General features: G+C 48.6%; 1 protein-coding gene across 1 annotated transcript in view; it reads right to left on the bottom strand.

Annotated features, from left to right (window-relative positions):
* LOC125745094 (membrane-associated guanylate kinase, WW and PDZ domain-containing protein 1-like) overlaps window positions 1-18,266 on the bottom strand; it is a 63,668-nt gene that overhangs the window by 5,673 nt on the left and 39,729 nt on the right. The window contains 7 exon segments of the mRNA XM_049017590.1: window positions 1,954-2,092; window positions 2,674-2,820; window positions 2,985-3,052; window positions 3,768-3,968; window positions 15,850-16,230; window positions 16,594-16,657; window positions 17,302-17,815. Of these exon segments, the coding sequence (XP_048873547.1) occupies window positions 1,954-2,092; window positions 2,674-2,820; window positions 2,985-3,052; window positions 3,768-3,968; window positions 15,850-16,230; window positions 16,594-16,657; window positions 17,302-17,815 (1,514 nt within the window).

Here is an 18,266-nt window from a genome sequence, read left to right as displayed (position 1 = left end):
CAGAACAGACCTGTTGAATTTATCTTCTAATAGAGCTACCATTCACTATATGGCCAAAAGTATGTGGACACACCTATTAATTAGAGGAATTGCCTAATTAAGCCACGCCCACTGCTGACACCGTATACTTACACAGTCACGCAATCTGGCAAAAACATCAGCAGTAGAATGGGTGGCTGTACAGGAGAGGTTAGTGACTTTCCACTTGGCACTATCATAGGACGACATCTTTCCAAAGTCTGTTTCCACATTTCTGCCCTGCAACTAGTGCTTGGATTCCATACCGCTAGGAATGGAGAGTTGACTCCTGAGCATTGGGGTCAACTCCAGCTTTCTTCAGTTTTGAGTTTTCTAAACACCAGTCAGAAAAAGAAATTCTGTGGACTGGAACGGAGGTTCGCTGTGCGCCGATAACTACCTTGATTGGTCGCTATAGCGTTGTCACATTGACCGTTGGTGCCCTCATAGGATTCTTGGTCATTGTTTACATCAGTGCATTGTTAAATGTACAAATGAATGAAGAACGAATGATTATGTGATTAGAAGAGTGAGGTGAATGAAGTGAGCTAATGTAGATTTTGCTGTCATTTAGAAATACCACGATCAATGCAACATTCAATAGTTTGGTGATATTTTCATTTAAATAAGGCACAAAATAAAGTGCAGGATTTGTATAAAAATGCTGACATTTAATAAAACAATATTGCCTGTGATAAAACATCTGAAGAGTGTCCATCCCAAGGAGAGTAGAGGTTTAGCCCTAATTAACCAGCTGAATTATTCATCACCCCCCCTGCCCCCCAAGTTACTGTACACATTTCACTATTAAACTACACATACAAATTGTAATACTCATGTATCAATATATTTATTTAATAATCTCATTCATATTTATCATTAATACTGGCATTTTGCTAGACTAACTGCACCGCTTGGGGTCCTCTGGGAGTGGGGCGATAGAGTGGATTTTGAGTGTACACGTAACGTATCAGTGAGAAAATAAATCCTATTAATAAAATTGCCACCATATCATTTTATTTCTGTATGAGGTGTGCAAACGAGACACAAATGATGCAGTATATTATTATGCATATAATTTTAAGAGGTGTACTTCCATTTATTAAAATTAACTGGAAAGTATCGAGATCCCTTGTCATTCATCCTACTCTGCCTTGTTCTCTTTACGAGAACTTTTTCCTCTCATATTTTATGTCTCTGGAATCAAGAATCTAGAAACTGCTGTCTGGAATTGATTCCCAATTCCTGGAATCGAAATCAGAAACAACTCCAAAATTTTGGGAATTGAACAGCCCTACCTGCCACTGTACACTGCTATTGTACTGTATGTACCACATCTCCGTGCGGCCAATTAATCAGGAATCTGGCGCACAGTGACGCAAAACAGGAAGATAATGAAGTGTAAATATGTTAAATTCATCTACTGGTACTGAATGAATGGCAGGAGTGTGAAGGAATGAAGGCAGACAGTCACATGACACGCTGTAAGCGATGGGTAAGCAGGCTGGTGGAGACCAGCCGGGGGGGAAACGGCAATGCAAAGGCCAGGTGACCCGAGCCACTACCAACCGCGTGCTCTCCGTCCGGCCGATGACATAGAAACAGGGCTCGCCTAACTTGGAGTTGGTCATACAGAGAGACAAGCTGGACAGCTCCACTGGGAGATGGAGAGAGGAAGAGAGAAGGAGAGAGTGAGGGGGTAGAGGGGAAAAGTGGAGAGAGGCCATCCAAAAAGAAACAGCAGTATCTCTTCAAAGGAAGAGTGAGAGAGACCCCCCCCCCCACCCAAAAAAAAAATGGCAAGGAAAACCAAAAACCCGAAAACAGTAGGGGAACGAGAAACTTTTAGCGATAAAGAAGATGTCAGTAAGTAAAAGCCGTACGTAATACTCGCTTCTCCCTCCCCCCATGTGTCCGTCCCAGCCCCCTCCTCACCATAGTCGGGCACGTATCCGTCCCCCTTCTTCAGGACCAGGTGGATGCGGTGCCCTCCTCGCCGGATCTGTTCCACGGCCTGGCTGTGGGTCATGCCCGCCGTGCTGCTGCCATTGATCTCCACCAGCTGGTCGCTCACCTGCGTGGGTGCGGGACACAGGGGCGCATGCCTTCATGCAAACAGCACAGACACACGGACACAAACGTGCAAGCACATGTTCCAAAGGGTCACTGGAATTTTACTGAATGTGGAGGGGGAGACTGAAATGTGACAATGTATCCATCCATCCATCCATCCATCCATCTTCTATATGCGCTTATACTATGCAGGGTCACGGGGATTTGGAACCTATCCCGAAAGCTACAGGCTCAAAGCAGGAAATACCCCAGGATGGGGCACCAACCCATCACAGGGCACACTCACACAGAAACACACACAGACACAAAGACACACGGACACACAAAGACAGGCACAGACACCACTGTGAAAATGAATGCAGATGGAGATATTCTGGGAATCCTCATGCCTTTCCTAACACGTGCCTGAGCTGGACCGATCTCTCCCTTAACTAAAAGCGGGGATGTGAGGCAGCCCCATGCCTGGTGTCTGACATACAGTGCAGGTCTCAGGCAGCGTGTGCCGTCAGTATGCCGGTTAAACACAGAGGCTGCCGCTGTTAGACGCGGACCACGAGTACGGACTGTGCACATGGGCCTCACCTGCATCTTATGGCTGCGGGACGCAGGTCCTCCCTCCATGAGCCCCAGCACATACAGGCCCATGTTGTACTCGCTGCCCCCACGCAGGCTGAACCCAAAGCCTGTGGGACCCCTCTCCAGATCCACACTGTAGTACCTGGAGTCCAGCTGAAGGTAGGAGGACAGGCATCAGCTCAGACAGGGTGACGGTGCATGTGCTAGGAACAAGATGAATGCATGTCTCCATATCTCTACACAGCTCTTAATTAGACAGGAAACACATTCACAGGCAGACAAACAAACACACACACAAACACACACACATACTTTACCTTAGGCGGTGCTCTCTGGGTTTTTCTTGTCCTGTAATCTGTGTCAAATTCTGTGGGCTCTGGGGCATCTGAGAATGAGTTTGGGATCAGTGACACTTTACATGCTGCCAGTCACACACACAGCTCACCTAACAACATACGACTGACTGCTGTATTGTGTGATTATGCCGAGAGATTCAGGTGCTCACATACACACACGCACAATGCAGGAAGCTAAACTGCTGGAACAGGCCAAAATGAGCAGCGAGCCAGGCGAGAGAATAGAGGCACTAAGGGAAGGAGCCAAAAGGGAGAACAAGGAGCAGGAGGTGAGAGGGCGCAGCAGGATGAGCAGACAGAGGAGTGAGAAGCAGGGGAGTGGCCAGACAGTGGGGTGAGCAGGCAGGGGAGTCAGAAGGCAGAGGGGTGAGCAGACAGGGGAGTGAATAGACTGGGGTGAGTAGACAGAGGAGAGAGGGGACACAGGGGTGTGCAGACAGGAGAGTGAGCAGACAAAGGGGTGAGCAGACAGGGGAGCGAAGAGGCAGAGGGGTGAGCAGACAGGGGGGTGAGCAGACAGGGGGGTGAATAGACTGGGGTGAGTAGACAGAGGAGAGAGGGGACAGGGGGGTGAGCAGACAGAGGGGTGAGCAGACAGGGGAGCGAAGAGGCAGAGGGGTGAGCAGACAAAGGGGTGAGCAGACAGGCTAGCGAAGAGGCAGAGGGGTGAGCAGACAGGGGGGGTGAGCAGACAGGGGGGTGAGCAGACAGGGGAAGGTACAGGATCCAAGCAGGAGGCCTTACTGTTGCTGGTGCGCGGGATGATGGTGAGGCGCAGCGTGTTGCCAGCGCGCCGCAGGATCTGGGCGAGATCTCGGTGGGGCAGGCCCACCACTGAGCGGCCGTCCACCGCCTCCAGCTGGTCCCCGGGCCGGATCTGGCCACTGCGGGCCGCGGGGCTGCCTCTCCGCACCGTCACAAATCGGTGAGGCAGCAGAGAGGAGGCTGAGGACAGAGAGAGACAAACTGGATCCCTCAGGTGCTCATCCTGAAGAGGACAGACAGCTCAGGCCCCCAGCTACCACATCCATCCATGAGCACTTACATCTCACACAAAATTATTAAATCAGCAAAATCCATGTGGACATACAAACAAACCCCCAATGAACCCACAGAGACTGAAATCTGAAACTTTCTGATCCTAAATCCACCTCCTTAGCCACTTAGCGTACTGTGGCCTTTTACCACGTTTTACTGCATCATGAAAATACCACTGAGCTGATGAGGGAATGGAAGCTGTTGGTCAGGAGTTGAGCACCTTGCTATCGATTAGAGATGACGGTGGGAGAGGAGGGCAGAGAGTGGCAGGGTCACCCAGGGGTCCAGAGTGACCCTCTCCACTCACCGTCCTGGCACTGGCTGGTACACACTTGTTCTCAGTGTCACAGGAGGTGACAAGTGTAAGTCATACAGGTGGCAAACTCTTGTCATGTATGCCATGAATGATGATATAGCAACTCTAGGCTGTTCCTCCAGGGGGCACAAAGTGAGAGACCCTAACCAGTCACTCATTACAGGATATGGTAAACAGTGCTAAACATGTAAATTTGTATAAAAAATAGTAAGCACATTTACAATAAATACACATTGATAAGACTGCTACAGGTTTTACAATACAATTTTCTTATGACCACTAGGGGGTGTAATTTCACCTCCAGCACCCTAAGTAAAATGGTCTTTGTATGATGAGAGTCAGCAAATCATAAAACAATAAAAGCAGAGGATCACATCTTGCCCAAGATGACAGCCACTGGTTTATGCCAAGCCAGAGTTAGGGGGACCCGAAAGGTTCCATCAACCCACAGGACCCAAAAGGATCCCTCAGCAAAAAGGACCCGAAAGGTTCCATCAACCCACAGGAACCAAAAGGATCCCTCAGCGAAAAGGACCCGAAAGGTTCCATCAACCCACAGGAACCAAAAGGATCCCTCAGCGAAAAGGACCCGAAAGCTTCCCTCAACCCACAGGACCCAAAAGGATTCCTCAGTGAAAAGGAACTGAAAGGTTCCATCAACTCACGAGACCCGAAAGGTTCCTTGATGCCATTCTAGATTGAATTATTTCAGCTTGGTTTTTGGAAAACCAGGCACAGAACTTGCCAGATGTTTCGGCCAGCGTGGTCATCCCATGAAGAGTCTGCATCTGTAAGGCACGGGCAGCCCGGACTCGTACACCCTCTCAGCTTACTTTCTAAGAAGGAACCTGTCCCTTTCCTTTCCTATGCAACAGCCTGCAAACAGGTCCCTGCTGCCTGCCTTCTCATGAGCCTCCTTACTGCATGTCAGCTGACAGATGTCAGTCACTCTGCCCACCATCCTGCCCGCAATGAGGACAGGGAGCCCAGGGCTGAGCACAGTAAGCAGGGAAGCCCCGTAACAAACAGACTGACAGGGAAAGTCGAATCAGAACTGTAAGCAATACATTCTTCGCGTTCACCAAAGGTCACTATCGGCCACAAAGAGCGCTAACAGGACACGGCCAGTGGCCCCAAGCGGGAAGCAAAACCGTCTTCACCAGCGCAGCTGAAAGCCCACTGCTCAGGGAGGGCCTGGAGGAAGACGCTGCCGTGGGGGGGTGGCTGCACCCGCATCAGTGGGCCTGTTAGGGGGAGAAGAGACGCTTCCTCTCGAATCAGTGACCACAGCCGGCATAAATAATTACCTGCATTTCCTGAATAATTCTCACCCTTCCAGGGGTTTTTAGTTGCACCTGCATCCCTCTGTGCCTCCTTACCCACTACAACATATGAAATACGCTTCAAGACAAAAACAATTCAAAATAACCTCCAATTTGGTTAAACAAAAAGCTGCCATGGTTCTACACACAGGCACTACTGCCCCCAGTCCCCCTCAAGGAGAAAAGCAGCTTGTTTGTGTATTTCCCAGCATAATGACAGCGAGCCATTTACTGCACACCACGACTAGCTAACAGAAACGGTTCACAAAGCAGCCTTTTTTATTCCACTTCAAACAGCTACATTTGATTTTTACTGTACTTTTCACAGTGTTTTATAACTCCTTTACATTAGTATATAGTAAATTAAATAACTACATATTCTTTCCTATTATGGCAGGTTATAGTTTGTTTGGTGACTGGGTCCATTTTTATGCATAAAATTTTTTATGCATAAAACCAGCATTCATTAAAAATTAGCCATGGTTAACTACACTCACGCCCTGCATCCTGGACCCGTGTCCTAAACGTCAGTGTTATTTTGATCTGTTCGGCCCGCCGGAGATGAAGCTCACTGTGCACGAGATGGAGACTTTCAGCTCTACTGCATTTTGTCGGAACACTGGAGCGCTTAATAAAACACCAGAATAAAGGTCTTATTTGCACATTCATGCACAACCATTATGGGGGAGACAGAGAGGTTTCTGAATCATTTGAAAAATAAGCTTCTGTCATTAATTCACAAAGAATGACACACACTGACTCTTATTCTTTGTTAGTCAGAGGGGCTTCTCTGTTGGTGAGGGTCAGGGCTTCATGTGACAACATCTCTGTGTATGACACTGGCAAAGTGACTGTTTTCCTTGCAGGAAATTATAACTGTGAATATGCATGTAATTCTTTTAGCACTGTTAGCATGCTTTAGCTCTCTCGGGAATGCAGACAGCCATACACATTCACACAGCTGTCCAGGCAAACACTGTGCCTGCAGTGCTCTCCTTGCCTTTCCTCCTTGGTCCACCTGTCTACCCCCTCCCCTGCCGTGCCTCCCCTCTCACCCCCCCTCCTTTCTCTGTGTCCTTGCCCTCTGCAATCAGCCCCTGATACAGCCCTAAAGTCAATATTAGCACTTCCATTTGATCCCAGTGTTACTGCACTCGCCGTCCAACATGTGACCCACCTGCACAATGACCCTTTCATTGCGGAATTTGTACGTATCTACGCTCTCCTGTGTTCATGCCAAGTCCTCACTCTCTCTCAAGGAGCATAGGACAGATTTTTACTCAGAACGACAGCTCTGAGCTGATGGCTTGCAAGCACTCTTTGCAAGAAAGTGACTCCTCCAGACAGTGACTCCTCCAGACAGTGACTCCTCCAGACAGTGACTCCTCCAGAGTGATGTGGGCCTCAGGGGTCGGAAAAGCCCCGGAGCCTGGAGAAAATTCTCAGCGATGGACTGCAGTAACGGGGGGCCTGCAGGGTTTGCTCCCACTAGGAGACACCTGTGGTTGGCGCAGCTGAAAATCTGCTCACTGTGCTGTGAAAATCGCCCCGCAACAGAACATCACGCTTCCCTGCCGCATTAAAATGTCTCCGTGATTCTCTGTGCATAGAATTTGCTTTTCTGTTCACGGATATGTGTGTATTTGTTCCTGAGTCTGTGCTTTAAGTGGATCCGTTTGTGTCTGTGTGTTTCTCTGTGTATGTGTGCCCGGGGGGGGGGGGGCTCAAGCACTCTGCTCAATACCTGGGCAGAGTGCCCAGGAACGGCAAGCAGGAAAGCCTCTACGTTGCTGAGAAAAGCCGACACAGTCCCCCGCAGAGCCAATTAAACACACACTATCTTACATAAACCACACAAACAGGGTATTTTTAACGCGGGCTGACTTATGAACGATCTGTCGCTATTATGTCATGAATAGAGTCAGTGACGCGGTGAGGATGTCGTGACACTGAGAGTGCAGCACACTTTAAGCGGGACACAGAGCACATTGTGCCACTAAACGTCCAACGCACAGGCCGTGAGAGGGAGGGGGGGGAGATCACACGCTCCGTCAGATAAGGATCCACAGCTGGATATGAGGGAATGAGCTGGGGGGTGGGGAGGTGGGTGGAGAGACGGCAGCCCTGCCTGCCCCCGGTGCCTGCGTGATGAACAGCAGCGTGTTATTGTTCACAGGAACAGAACGGCAGCACCTGCGCTCCTGCAGTCATTTCCCGTCCTGTTCTCACTTCCTGAGACAGTCCTGCTCAAAGCCCCACTGGGAAATGTTCTGCATTGTAGTAAAGCTCCAGGACAAACATGCAAAATAAAACAGTAAGGACTGCGAAGCCTGAAAAAATATATATATATTTTTTTATCTTTAAGCCTATCCATTCATTTTCCATACCGGTTATGCAGTACTGGGTCCAGTGAGCCTATATCCGGAAGCACGCTTAGCAATATGTAAAATAAAGTATTTTTAACTTCACTTGAAAACTCCATATATAAAGATCGCATTCGCTACAGTTGGTTATGCATACATTACATTGCTGGGACCAAATATCCCCACAATGTGAAAAAGACCTGCTATTTTGACCTTGTATGGATCATTTTTTTCATTCCCCACAAGGAAAAACTCAATTTTATAAAAATCTGTGACTGCAATCAAAAAATCTGTGTGTGCATGTGTGATGCTGGCCCCAGTCACTGTGACGGCTGCTCAGGGTGAGTGTCAGGGCTGGTCCTCTGTCCAGGCTGCACTGGGCTCTCTGTTTAGCCAGTGCTGTTGCAAAACCTGTCTGTCACCCGCACAACGCGAGTACGCAGCATTAGGGCACTGCCAAGGGCAGCGTCTCCAGTTGCATGGAGACACTGCCGGCGCCCCCAGCTGGCCGCAGGATGGTACACCATGCAATATGACCATAATCCGGAGCAGGCAACGACACAATATCACAACAACGCCACAATAAATCTACATTATTTTTTGACCCGATTGTTGCCAGCTGTCTTAAATGCTATCTCTGAAGATCTGGAGAGTTTTCATTTCCGATACGGCTGGTGAAAATCGAGCAGCACTGTCCCGGCAGCTGAACACCTCCTCACAGCCATGCTGAGTAATACTCAGAGCAGCTCCACGCTGTTCGCACCATGAGAGGAGGACCTTATGAACGCGGATGTTCAGATCCTCTGTGTTCACCACACCTATCAGAAATCTCTACCCAACAATCCCACTCAGGTATCCCACCTCTCACTCAGCTCACTGTTTGCGCACCTCTTCCCCATAAAACTTTCCTGACACACAGTGTTTACATTCACCAGGGCCACCCCCTCATCCCTTTGTTTTTGCATGTTTTCTGTCTGGGGGCAAATACTTCATTGCTATATCACTCAGGTAACACCCTTAGGCTGGACCCCCTAAAACCTGGCTATTCCTGTACCCAGCCATGGAGGAGACTGGTCTGACGAGTCCCAGAAGCAGAGAAATAGCACCCCATGATACAAGGCAGTCAGCAAAAAAGAGCAGCATTGAAGGAATTCACCACAGTCTGATTTCTGTAAGCAGGTACCGGCACATACAGCACTGGCATGCAGGCTGGTACCTTCTAACCCCAGAGACAAGAACGAGCATCACAGCTAGTGTCTGCAAGGGGCACAAGCACACCCTACCATAACAAGAGCGCCGCCCTACAGTCTGCACATGGCGGAGGCACATCCAGTCCACCTCCTTGTCATGGTAACCTGGCACTCGGATTGCACTAAGCGGCCCACATACTTGGTATTTACACTGCCACCTTCCATCAGCTGGACATGGCCAGACCTAAGAGGGGTATAAAAGGGGAACAGGAGTGGATAACCTACAGCAAAAGAGGGCTGCATGAGAGCAGCACGCGGAGTGCGACAGGGGCAGAGCTGCAGGGTTACACACCGAAGGGGAAAAGATCGCCAATGCTGCAGCTGGTAGCTGCTAATACCGTCACACACATCGAGGGCTGGGTGGGGGCTGGGGGAGAGATCCGCCCTGCAGCCTTGGAGTAGAACAACAGGACACGAGCAGCTCAGAAATAATGACAGGCTGCACTGACACGTCGATATCGTTACCCAAAGCTTCCCCTGGTATCTCCGGCTCTCATTTCTGCAAGAGAGGCTCTGGCTCTCCATTCATCATCCGGGAGAAACTCATGGCTGCAAGATTTTTCAACCTTATGATCGCTGAATGCGAAATTTCATTAAAGTAAGGCAAAAGTGAAATCCAGTCTGAGTGTCCTAGCAGTGAGGCTCTATCCAGTCACAAAGAAAAGTTTTTGCTAATGCCACCGTGTCCCATGCTGAGATCTCAAAGAATTTTAATTCCATGGTGAAGCAGCATTATTAGATAGGGCTCTAACAGACTAAGTAGCCCTTTATGAGATTTCGTGTATTGTGGGTCTATTACGTTCAGCCACTCTTCACATTTCTATTAAAATGCAAACTCACTGAACTTTCTAGCTGCCATGGCAACACTGAAAGGAAACGGCTTACAGATTAGCATTATATCCTGAAGTTGAAAGGATGCAATAAACGATGCAATAAACAATTTACTTACCACTGCTTTGTAAAAATTTTCTTGTTGCATGCAAATAGTATTGAAGTCATTTAATAACATTGTTTGAATATGGTTTTCTTTATGCTAAAGTTTATCATATGCTGAATACAAATGCTGAATATGCCGAATATTTTTTTACGGGAAGTTAAAATATGGCAGAACAACGTTATCATAAGAACCATTATTTTTCTGTTTCAGTATAAGCAGAGGTTAACAGGTCATTTAGGAAGCTCTAAATATTACTAAAAGCTGGGCCAAATTCATTTTTCTTTGCATTATATGTTCCAGCTCCTGAAAGTTTAGTGATGTAAAAAGAGTCACAAGCACTAACTCTACATGGTCACAAACAGTATTCCTGGTTGGCCATCGTTGCACAGATGGAGTTGCCCTGAAACAACAAACAGGACAGGAAGCAAGCTGAACCAGCAAGACGTGCACGCACAGACGTACGCAACAATGCATCCGACGGCAACCTGCTGTGCAGGAGTGCCTCATCAAACCCCAGACTGCAAGCCACTCCCTGAAATATCATAAACAAGAGTGGAAAAACTTTCATTCTCACTTCCTGCTACATTACAAATAACCCTCTACTGTGCACGCCGTCTAATCAAGCAAATTAAAGCAAGAAAAAGTATGACAATAGTTAATCAATATGTGAAATATGCAATGAGTCTGCCCAAAAGCACAGATCCACAGGGACTATATCCTCAGAGGTTTGCACAACAAAGTTACACAATGTGTACAAGGACCGTGTTGCACGTAATCCAAGTGCAATGAGCGAGAACAGTGTTTTTCATTACAGGCATTTTCTGTGACTTGACAGTACCCAAAACACGACAACGGCAGTCCCGGCAAAGACAAGGCACTGGAGTGAAAATTCTGCAAGAGAGAAATATATCCTGGAGCAAAATAATAGCAGATGAGTTCCTGTCAAGTTTTCACAAGTCGTTAGTTCAAACAGTTACTGTGAGCTCATCTGACTGAAGAATAACTGGAACAACAGCTTTCAGTTCCCTTGCTTAAGGCAGAGTCCAAAAAATACCTTAAACAAGCATCTGATTCTCAGGTCATCTAGGAGCCTTTATGCCGTGTAATTACTGAAAGAAAGCTGGATCATATTGCTATTAATAAGCCATAGGAACCCACACATGAATACGCATACAGACACAAACACATTATCTTAGCAAGGGCATGCAAACATCTTACTGCTGGAACATTCACATGTAGCTGCACATTTCTCAGCAATAAACACTGACAAACCAGCAATACAAAGACCATGAATAGCAGCAAAATAATTACGTTTGGAGTCCTTCACAGTCTTCAGTGCGGACTGCAGTCGCTCCAACATCGTTCTTTGCTCGTGAGCGTTTGTAAGGGTTTCAAAATGGAAATAAAACAAAAACAAACAAAAAAAACCAAACAAAAACCATAAGCTTGCGTGCGGCACCTCGAACAGAAGCGTGTGAGAACAGCGTGATAAGGTAAAACAGAAAGAGGAGGATGGGAAAAGCCGGTTGTTCTGCTTCTGCTGAGCGCAAGGGTCCCTGCTGTGGTCTGTAATGTGAACGGAGCAGCAGAGAGCGAGCGAGCCAGACTGACGATTAACCACTGAACGAGATCTCTTTGCTGCAGAGAGACGGCGGGGCAGGGTGGGGGGTGGGGTGGGGGGGGGGAGGCTGGGGCACTCAGAAGTTGGCGGAGGGAGGAAGAGAGAGGAAGGGATGGAAAGGAAGAGCTGAAGGGAGGAGCAGATGCAACAGAGACAGAATAACAGGCAGACATTTACCCCAAAGGGTCAAGGAGAGAGAGGCAGAGATGGGCTGAGAGATTAATCAGCAAGAACTGACTGCTAACGAGGAATGCCGCCCATCTGGTCTGGCACTCAAGTCGGTATTTGTCAGAAGGATGTCAGAAATTCCAGTTTAGGAGTTTTGGAAAGACAAGTCAATCACTGTCATTATCACAATGAAGGACTGATATAGTGGAACAGACGATGCTGTGAAACTGAACTACTGTAGGACCGGAACTGAGCTTTCAGGACGTCGATGCTGAATGATAAGTAAGTCGAAATATTATAAAGACCCTCCTTTTCAGTATTTCAAACCTGATACATCGGCAGGAAACTGAGGCACCGTTCAGTGTGCATGATTTGATAAGTTCTTCTCATGCGCAATGAAACGCAGTGACACGCAAAGACACTCATGCGCAGTGACACGTGCGCAACGGCACACAAAGACGCACACGAGGACAGTGAAACGTGTCGATCTGGTCATCCGAAGGGCACGACAATGGTGAAAAGGCCACTGCTCTTGGTGCACAGGCGTCAGCAGGACGAGGCAGCACTCCTTACTGATCATTACCGAAAACTCACACACACACCGTGATCTGCACCCAGCACAGCCCAGAAATACCTCTGGGTGATTTTTCAAATGACACAGAGTCTCGAACAAATTCTGAAAACAATTTTCTACACAAGGATCAAATGAGGATGGGAAGCCAACCGTTAGGGTGCGATTGCACCGGCTGTGAGAGTGCGGAGCTCACGGGCTCCCCCGTCTTTGCGTGGGTTTGTCATCGCCTCCCAAAACACTCCAAAGACTCGTTGTGATTCTGGTAGAACAGGGCATAAAGAGAACAGAACTGGTCAATTATTACAGTTGAGTTGACTCTCCTTCTACGAGGTTTTACAGACCACTGCCGCACCAAGGCGGGCAGTGAGAACTGTATTCTGACTGACTGCTTCCTGTATTTTCCCCTAAACCAGCCACAAACTGACAGCTGCCAGATCCGAACGGCTACCTGGCTCAGCCTATGAGGTGCTGTAGATCAATGCCCTATCTGTGAATGAACGTGGCCCTCTGGTCTCACTGCCTCTGGGTCTGTTTCTGGCGGGATTCTCACTGCACTCCAAAAGCATGCAGCTGGGGCTGTCCTGGCTTCACCTCATGTGAGAGTATACCCTGGGATCCCACCCACGGGCCCCCCCTGGAACTGGCACCAGAATTACCGCTACCAAGTGCTGGGTAATGGATCTTATAGAAGATGGATGGCATAAATATGGATTGAATCCTTCCAATTTTCAGATGACACTGAAATGTGGTCGGAGTTAGATTTGTATGTGAAATCATTTCCAGCCCATGGGCTACTTAGACTAACATCAAAAGGAGGCCTTTCTGAGGGTGCAGTCATTGACGTGCCTTTAGAAGGTAATTTGGCAACAGGTCCCATGAACTTGCGGGGAAAGATGTACTCAGCATGAGGACACTGCAAAGACTGCAAAGCAGACCACGCTCAGCATCTATGGCGCTGAGTATGCAGTACCGTTATGAACGAATACTGCAAGATTCCCTTGGTAAGACCCTGCCTCACTATTGCCATGGAAGCAACGGCAAGCACAGTACTGTCAACATGTACTGTTCATTGACGCCAGACATTGGCATGATCTAAAGAGATCCTGAACTCTGAAGACATGCACTTGTGGCACCAGCCCAAATAGCTCTGCAGTCCCAGTAAAAGCTTCTGATCTCGCCATAATGATGCAAGGGGCTTGTTCCAGCCATGGTGTAGGTCCACTCAGTCCATTAGCAGGCAAGCTCCATCCAGAGAGCTGACTCACACTCATGACCTACTGCTGCTCATTCTCCTGGTCTACTGCCTAGCAGAAGGTGTGAATTCTGAGAGAACCTGAGAGCAGGACAGATGTAGTTTGGGGGAAAGAGGCTGTACTCTCAGCGGAAATCAGCAGCTAATGACCTAATACATCATTCCAGGAAAATGATGATTAATAGACCACTACTGGACATCTGTGTTTAAAAATGGGAAGGTAAGAAAACTTGGTTTGAAAAAGCAAGGCTGAAGAGACATAAACCTAAGGAACAGGGTTTGGTGTCAGTTACCATCTCCAGAGAACAGAATACAAGGAATAACATGATATGTTAGGTTTCCTTTGGGCACCATGTGTCCCGTAGGATGTAAAAATCCATTGAAAACTCAAAAAAACTACCCAACATATAACATGACTTTCTTCAATTACAGAATCAAATCAATGAAACTTCCAGACCTAGCAGCTATTCCTGCCATATGCTTTGACCTCTGGAGGAGCGTCTTCTCTGAAGTCCACCCTCACACACATGGGCTTCTTCACTGTGATTAAGGCCTTGCAGCCCCTGCTCGCGGCTCCCCGGCCACCGCTGGGTTTCATCTCTCCCCTGTCCTTCTCCTTCAGAAGTTGAAAGCCTGTGAAAGTAGGCCAGGCTCCCGTCCCCTATTTGCCCGGCATTTGGTGGGACCCGCTTGGTGCTGCTTCCAAATTGGCTCATGTCCGCCCTGTCCTCTACCTGCTACAGAGAGAGTTAACCAAGTATAATAAAGTTTTCATGAACTGTGTAGCTTTCCTTACGACACTTTAAAAACTTTGATGTTACGCCCAGCCAACACACTTCACTGCATGCTCCCTCACTGGGTACAAGCCCTCTCTCCAGACAAATTACGCATTTTTAATTCCTTATTCATATAAAGCACAAACACATATCCATTTTTGGTAAATCGCATAAGCAGTCCAGGGTTTCCTTATTTCCAGAAGTGCAGGGCGCAGGGCAGAGGACATACTGGCTGACACTCCAGTCCATTACAGGGACACAAACTCGCACACATTAAGGGCAAATCAGAGACTCCAATTTGCATAAATGCAGACCTTTGGAAACATGCTAACTGCACACACACACAGCAGAGATGGAATTTGAGCTTCAGGTTGACAGTGCTATCTACTCATGTACCATGTTGTACACATGCCCACTTATCAACACAATCAACAAAGGCACGTTAACCTGTCATTGTCAATGATGCAATCACTCTAAGAGTCATTCAAGAAAGCTACACCCCAGCAGCCACAATATACAATATTTACCAAGAAGGTGGAACCTCGTCATTGTGGGCTAGACTAAAGAGCTTTAAAGAACACTTCCGCATTCTGCATCATATTATTTTAATGTTAACTTTTCCATCCTCAGTATTAATTTCAGGCGGGTGTTTCTGATGCATCGCTGAAATGCCAGCAATCTGCAACAACAAATGAGTCTGAATGGAACGAGAGCCTCGCCGTGGCGGTGAGGAACTGGGGCACAGCAAATGCACACGAACGTCTTGAAAAAATGCTTCATTCATGATTCAGACCTGAGCAGGACATCAGACTCTGTGGGGAGTCTCAGGCTCTTCGTCTGCGTGCCGGAGACCAAACCTTCACTGCTACCAAACACGTCTCCCAAAATCAATCCAATTAAACAGAACAAAATCTCAGCCGTATTCCACACACTGGCATCTGTACCCTGTGTAGGGAAGGGAGGGAGATGGACGTCTCTGGATGGGGTGATGTCAGGTCAGAAGCACATTTTTTCTGTTATCTTAGCACCGTTGCCTATGACTGGCGTCTGCATTCTCACAGGGTCGGCCCAGCCCCTCACCCAACCCACCCTATTGACGTTACCAACCCTGCCCCGCAGCGTTCCTGCCCCACCCCCCCATGCCCCCCGGGGTGAGTGTGTGTCTGTGTCACTCTGCTCTCTCGAGCAGCATCAGGAGAGCAGACTCACCGTTGCCGTTGAGATGCCTGTCATGGGAGGCGATGACAAACCCAAAGCCTTCTCCAGAGCTCCTCCGCAACTCCACCTCTACAGCGATCCTCCCCTCCTCGGGGCCCCTGGCCCCTGAGGCCCCCTTCGTGGCCTGAGTGCCGCCCTCCTCCACGCGCAGCCAATCCTTCGGCTCCAGGGTTAGAGTTACGGGTACAGAGTCCAAGAAACTGGTGCTCTGCACCAGAGAGGGGACGTCTGGGGAGGGGGAGGGAGGCGTGAGAGTGGTCTGGGGCACCGGCATGGTGTCAAGAGGAGGAGAGGGGCTGAGCGGGGTAACTGCCAGAGGGGTGGGAGGAATCTTCCTGGAGGAATTAGGCGATAGAGGAGAACGCACTGAGCCTGAAAGAGAGAGGTGGATAAATGACATGTGGATGTTAAAACATCGGCACAGAATTGGGTTCACCTGCAACACGAGAACATATCACATGCCACATGGCTTCCGGTTGCAGCTGCCACTCTTAGGCTGCTCGTCTCTGTGGTATAAATCATTCACAGAACCATTCCCGTCTGGAAGAGGTACAGGGGGGGAAGCTAAGGTAGATAAGGATATGAGGGCACAGATGATAAGAATGCTGCGTATGTGTTGGTATGCAGGGCTAGAATATCTGAAGCTCCCCACTGTATCAAAGTCTGTGTACAGGGCTGGAGAAAAGTGCAGACAAAAAATCCCAAAACGACGGCACTACAGTGCGCAGTACTGACCTCCTCTGTAAACCAGCAAAATCACTTCCCCCTGTTTTGTGTGCTCCTGTAAGACTCTCTGCACCTGCAAAACATGAATATTTAAAGTGAATTCAAAAGTATTAGGAAAAAGGACAATATCAGCCACCAAAGACGCTGTCGTAGATAAAATCACAGCGTAACCACATTAACCTGGACTCTTGGATCCAACACGATTTGTTTTCCAGGGCCAGTAGAACACAGCGACGGGAGGTGTCAAAACCCACAATTTACTACCCATCACACCCTGCTACAGTACATTGGGAAAAGGTAACCAATTAGGGACAAATTACTCAGTGACTGACAGGGCATCAGCCCACCCGCCTCCACTACCATCCCCCCACCATCCATCTCCAACCATTCATACCAAACGAAGCGACTGGGGCAATGCAGCAGAGCACGGCATGGATTAATATGTGAAAGTGCAATGAAAAAATGTGCAATTCATTCCCTTACAAATTAATATTTGTAATATTATATTAAATTACTAATCACCAGAAGGACCAGATAGATAGATTATCGTCTAGGCCCACTGCCATTATATGTAACCCTAACAGCACCTTACTTGAGTTTATAGGCTGCAAAACTGATATTAAACCTGGATCTTGTGCAGAATTGGCATCCTGATTGGCCGAGGACACAGTCAGAGAAGCCCCGCTGCCCACCCCCCACCCCCCGTGAGCCGGGCACCTGAGCGAAGCTGAGGCTCTGCACGTCGGCGCCGTTGATCTTGATGATGGCGTCCCCTGCCTGCAGCGAGGGGCACTGCCGCCGGTCCCACACCCTCTTCACCACGGCCAGCCGGCCCCCCTGGCCCCCTGCCGTCACGCTGAAGCCCATGCCCCCGACCTCGCTCTTCCCCACGGCCACCGGCACCAGCTCGCCGCTGACCCCCATCGCCCCCGGCGACGGCAGGGTACTTGGGCTGCTCCCGCTCCCTGGGCTGGGGTCTGGGCAGCCGTTGAAGATGCAGGGCTGGACGCTGGCTGGGGACGGTAGTGGGAGGGAGCTGAGGGAAAGCAGGGGTCTATGCAGGAGCCCCCCAGGGCCGGGGCCGGGGCCGATCTCAGGCTGCGGGAGCGGAAGTCTGGAAATGGGCAGCGTGACCGTGGAGAGGTCGCTCTCCGAGGACTTGGGGGTGTGGGTGTTCAGGGAAGGCAGCCCTGGCAGAGAGTTGTGCTCATGACTGCGGATCAGGGATGATCTATGGGGCGAGAGAGGGGCATCATGGGAGAAAAAATCAGCCACATAAAGACACTAGTTATACCTCAATAAATGGAATATTGTACCTTAGACCAGTACACTAATTATCAAGTGCCTCACTCTAAATCCCACATAAGCTGATATACAGTACGTCAGGCATTTCTAAATAAAGCACTGCCCTAAGCGCTCAGCCATACCCAGCTTTGAATTCAACATTTTGCTCCAAAGTAAAATTCTAGAAAACCACTAGCTGCAAATACCAATGACAAACATGCAGTACTGTACCTAGGCAAAGTAATGTTTTGAAATCTCTTACACACCCAGTGCAAACACACGAACCCCTACGTCACACTAGACCACATGATTACAGCAAGACTCTCTGATTTGCTCTCTCTGATTCTCACTGTTGCGTATTTTGCAAGACAGTTACTGCTGTACATCCCATCTTTGGA

Source organism: Brienomyrus brachyistius, chromosome 6 (assembly GCF_023856365.1).
Source record: "Brienomyrus brachyistius isolate T26 chromosome 6, BBRACH_0.4, whole genome shotgun sequence".
Classification (NCBI taxonomy): Eukaryota; Metazoa; Chordata; class Actinopteri; order Osteoglossiformes; family Mormyridae; genus Brienomyrus; species Brienomyrus brachyistius.
This window is presented reverse-complemented; position numbering and strand designations above follow the sequence as displayed.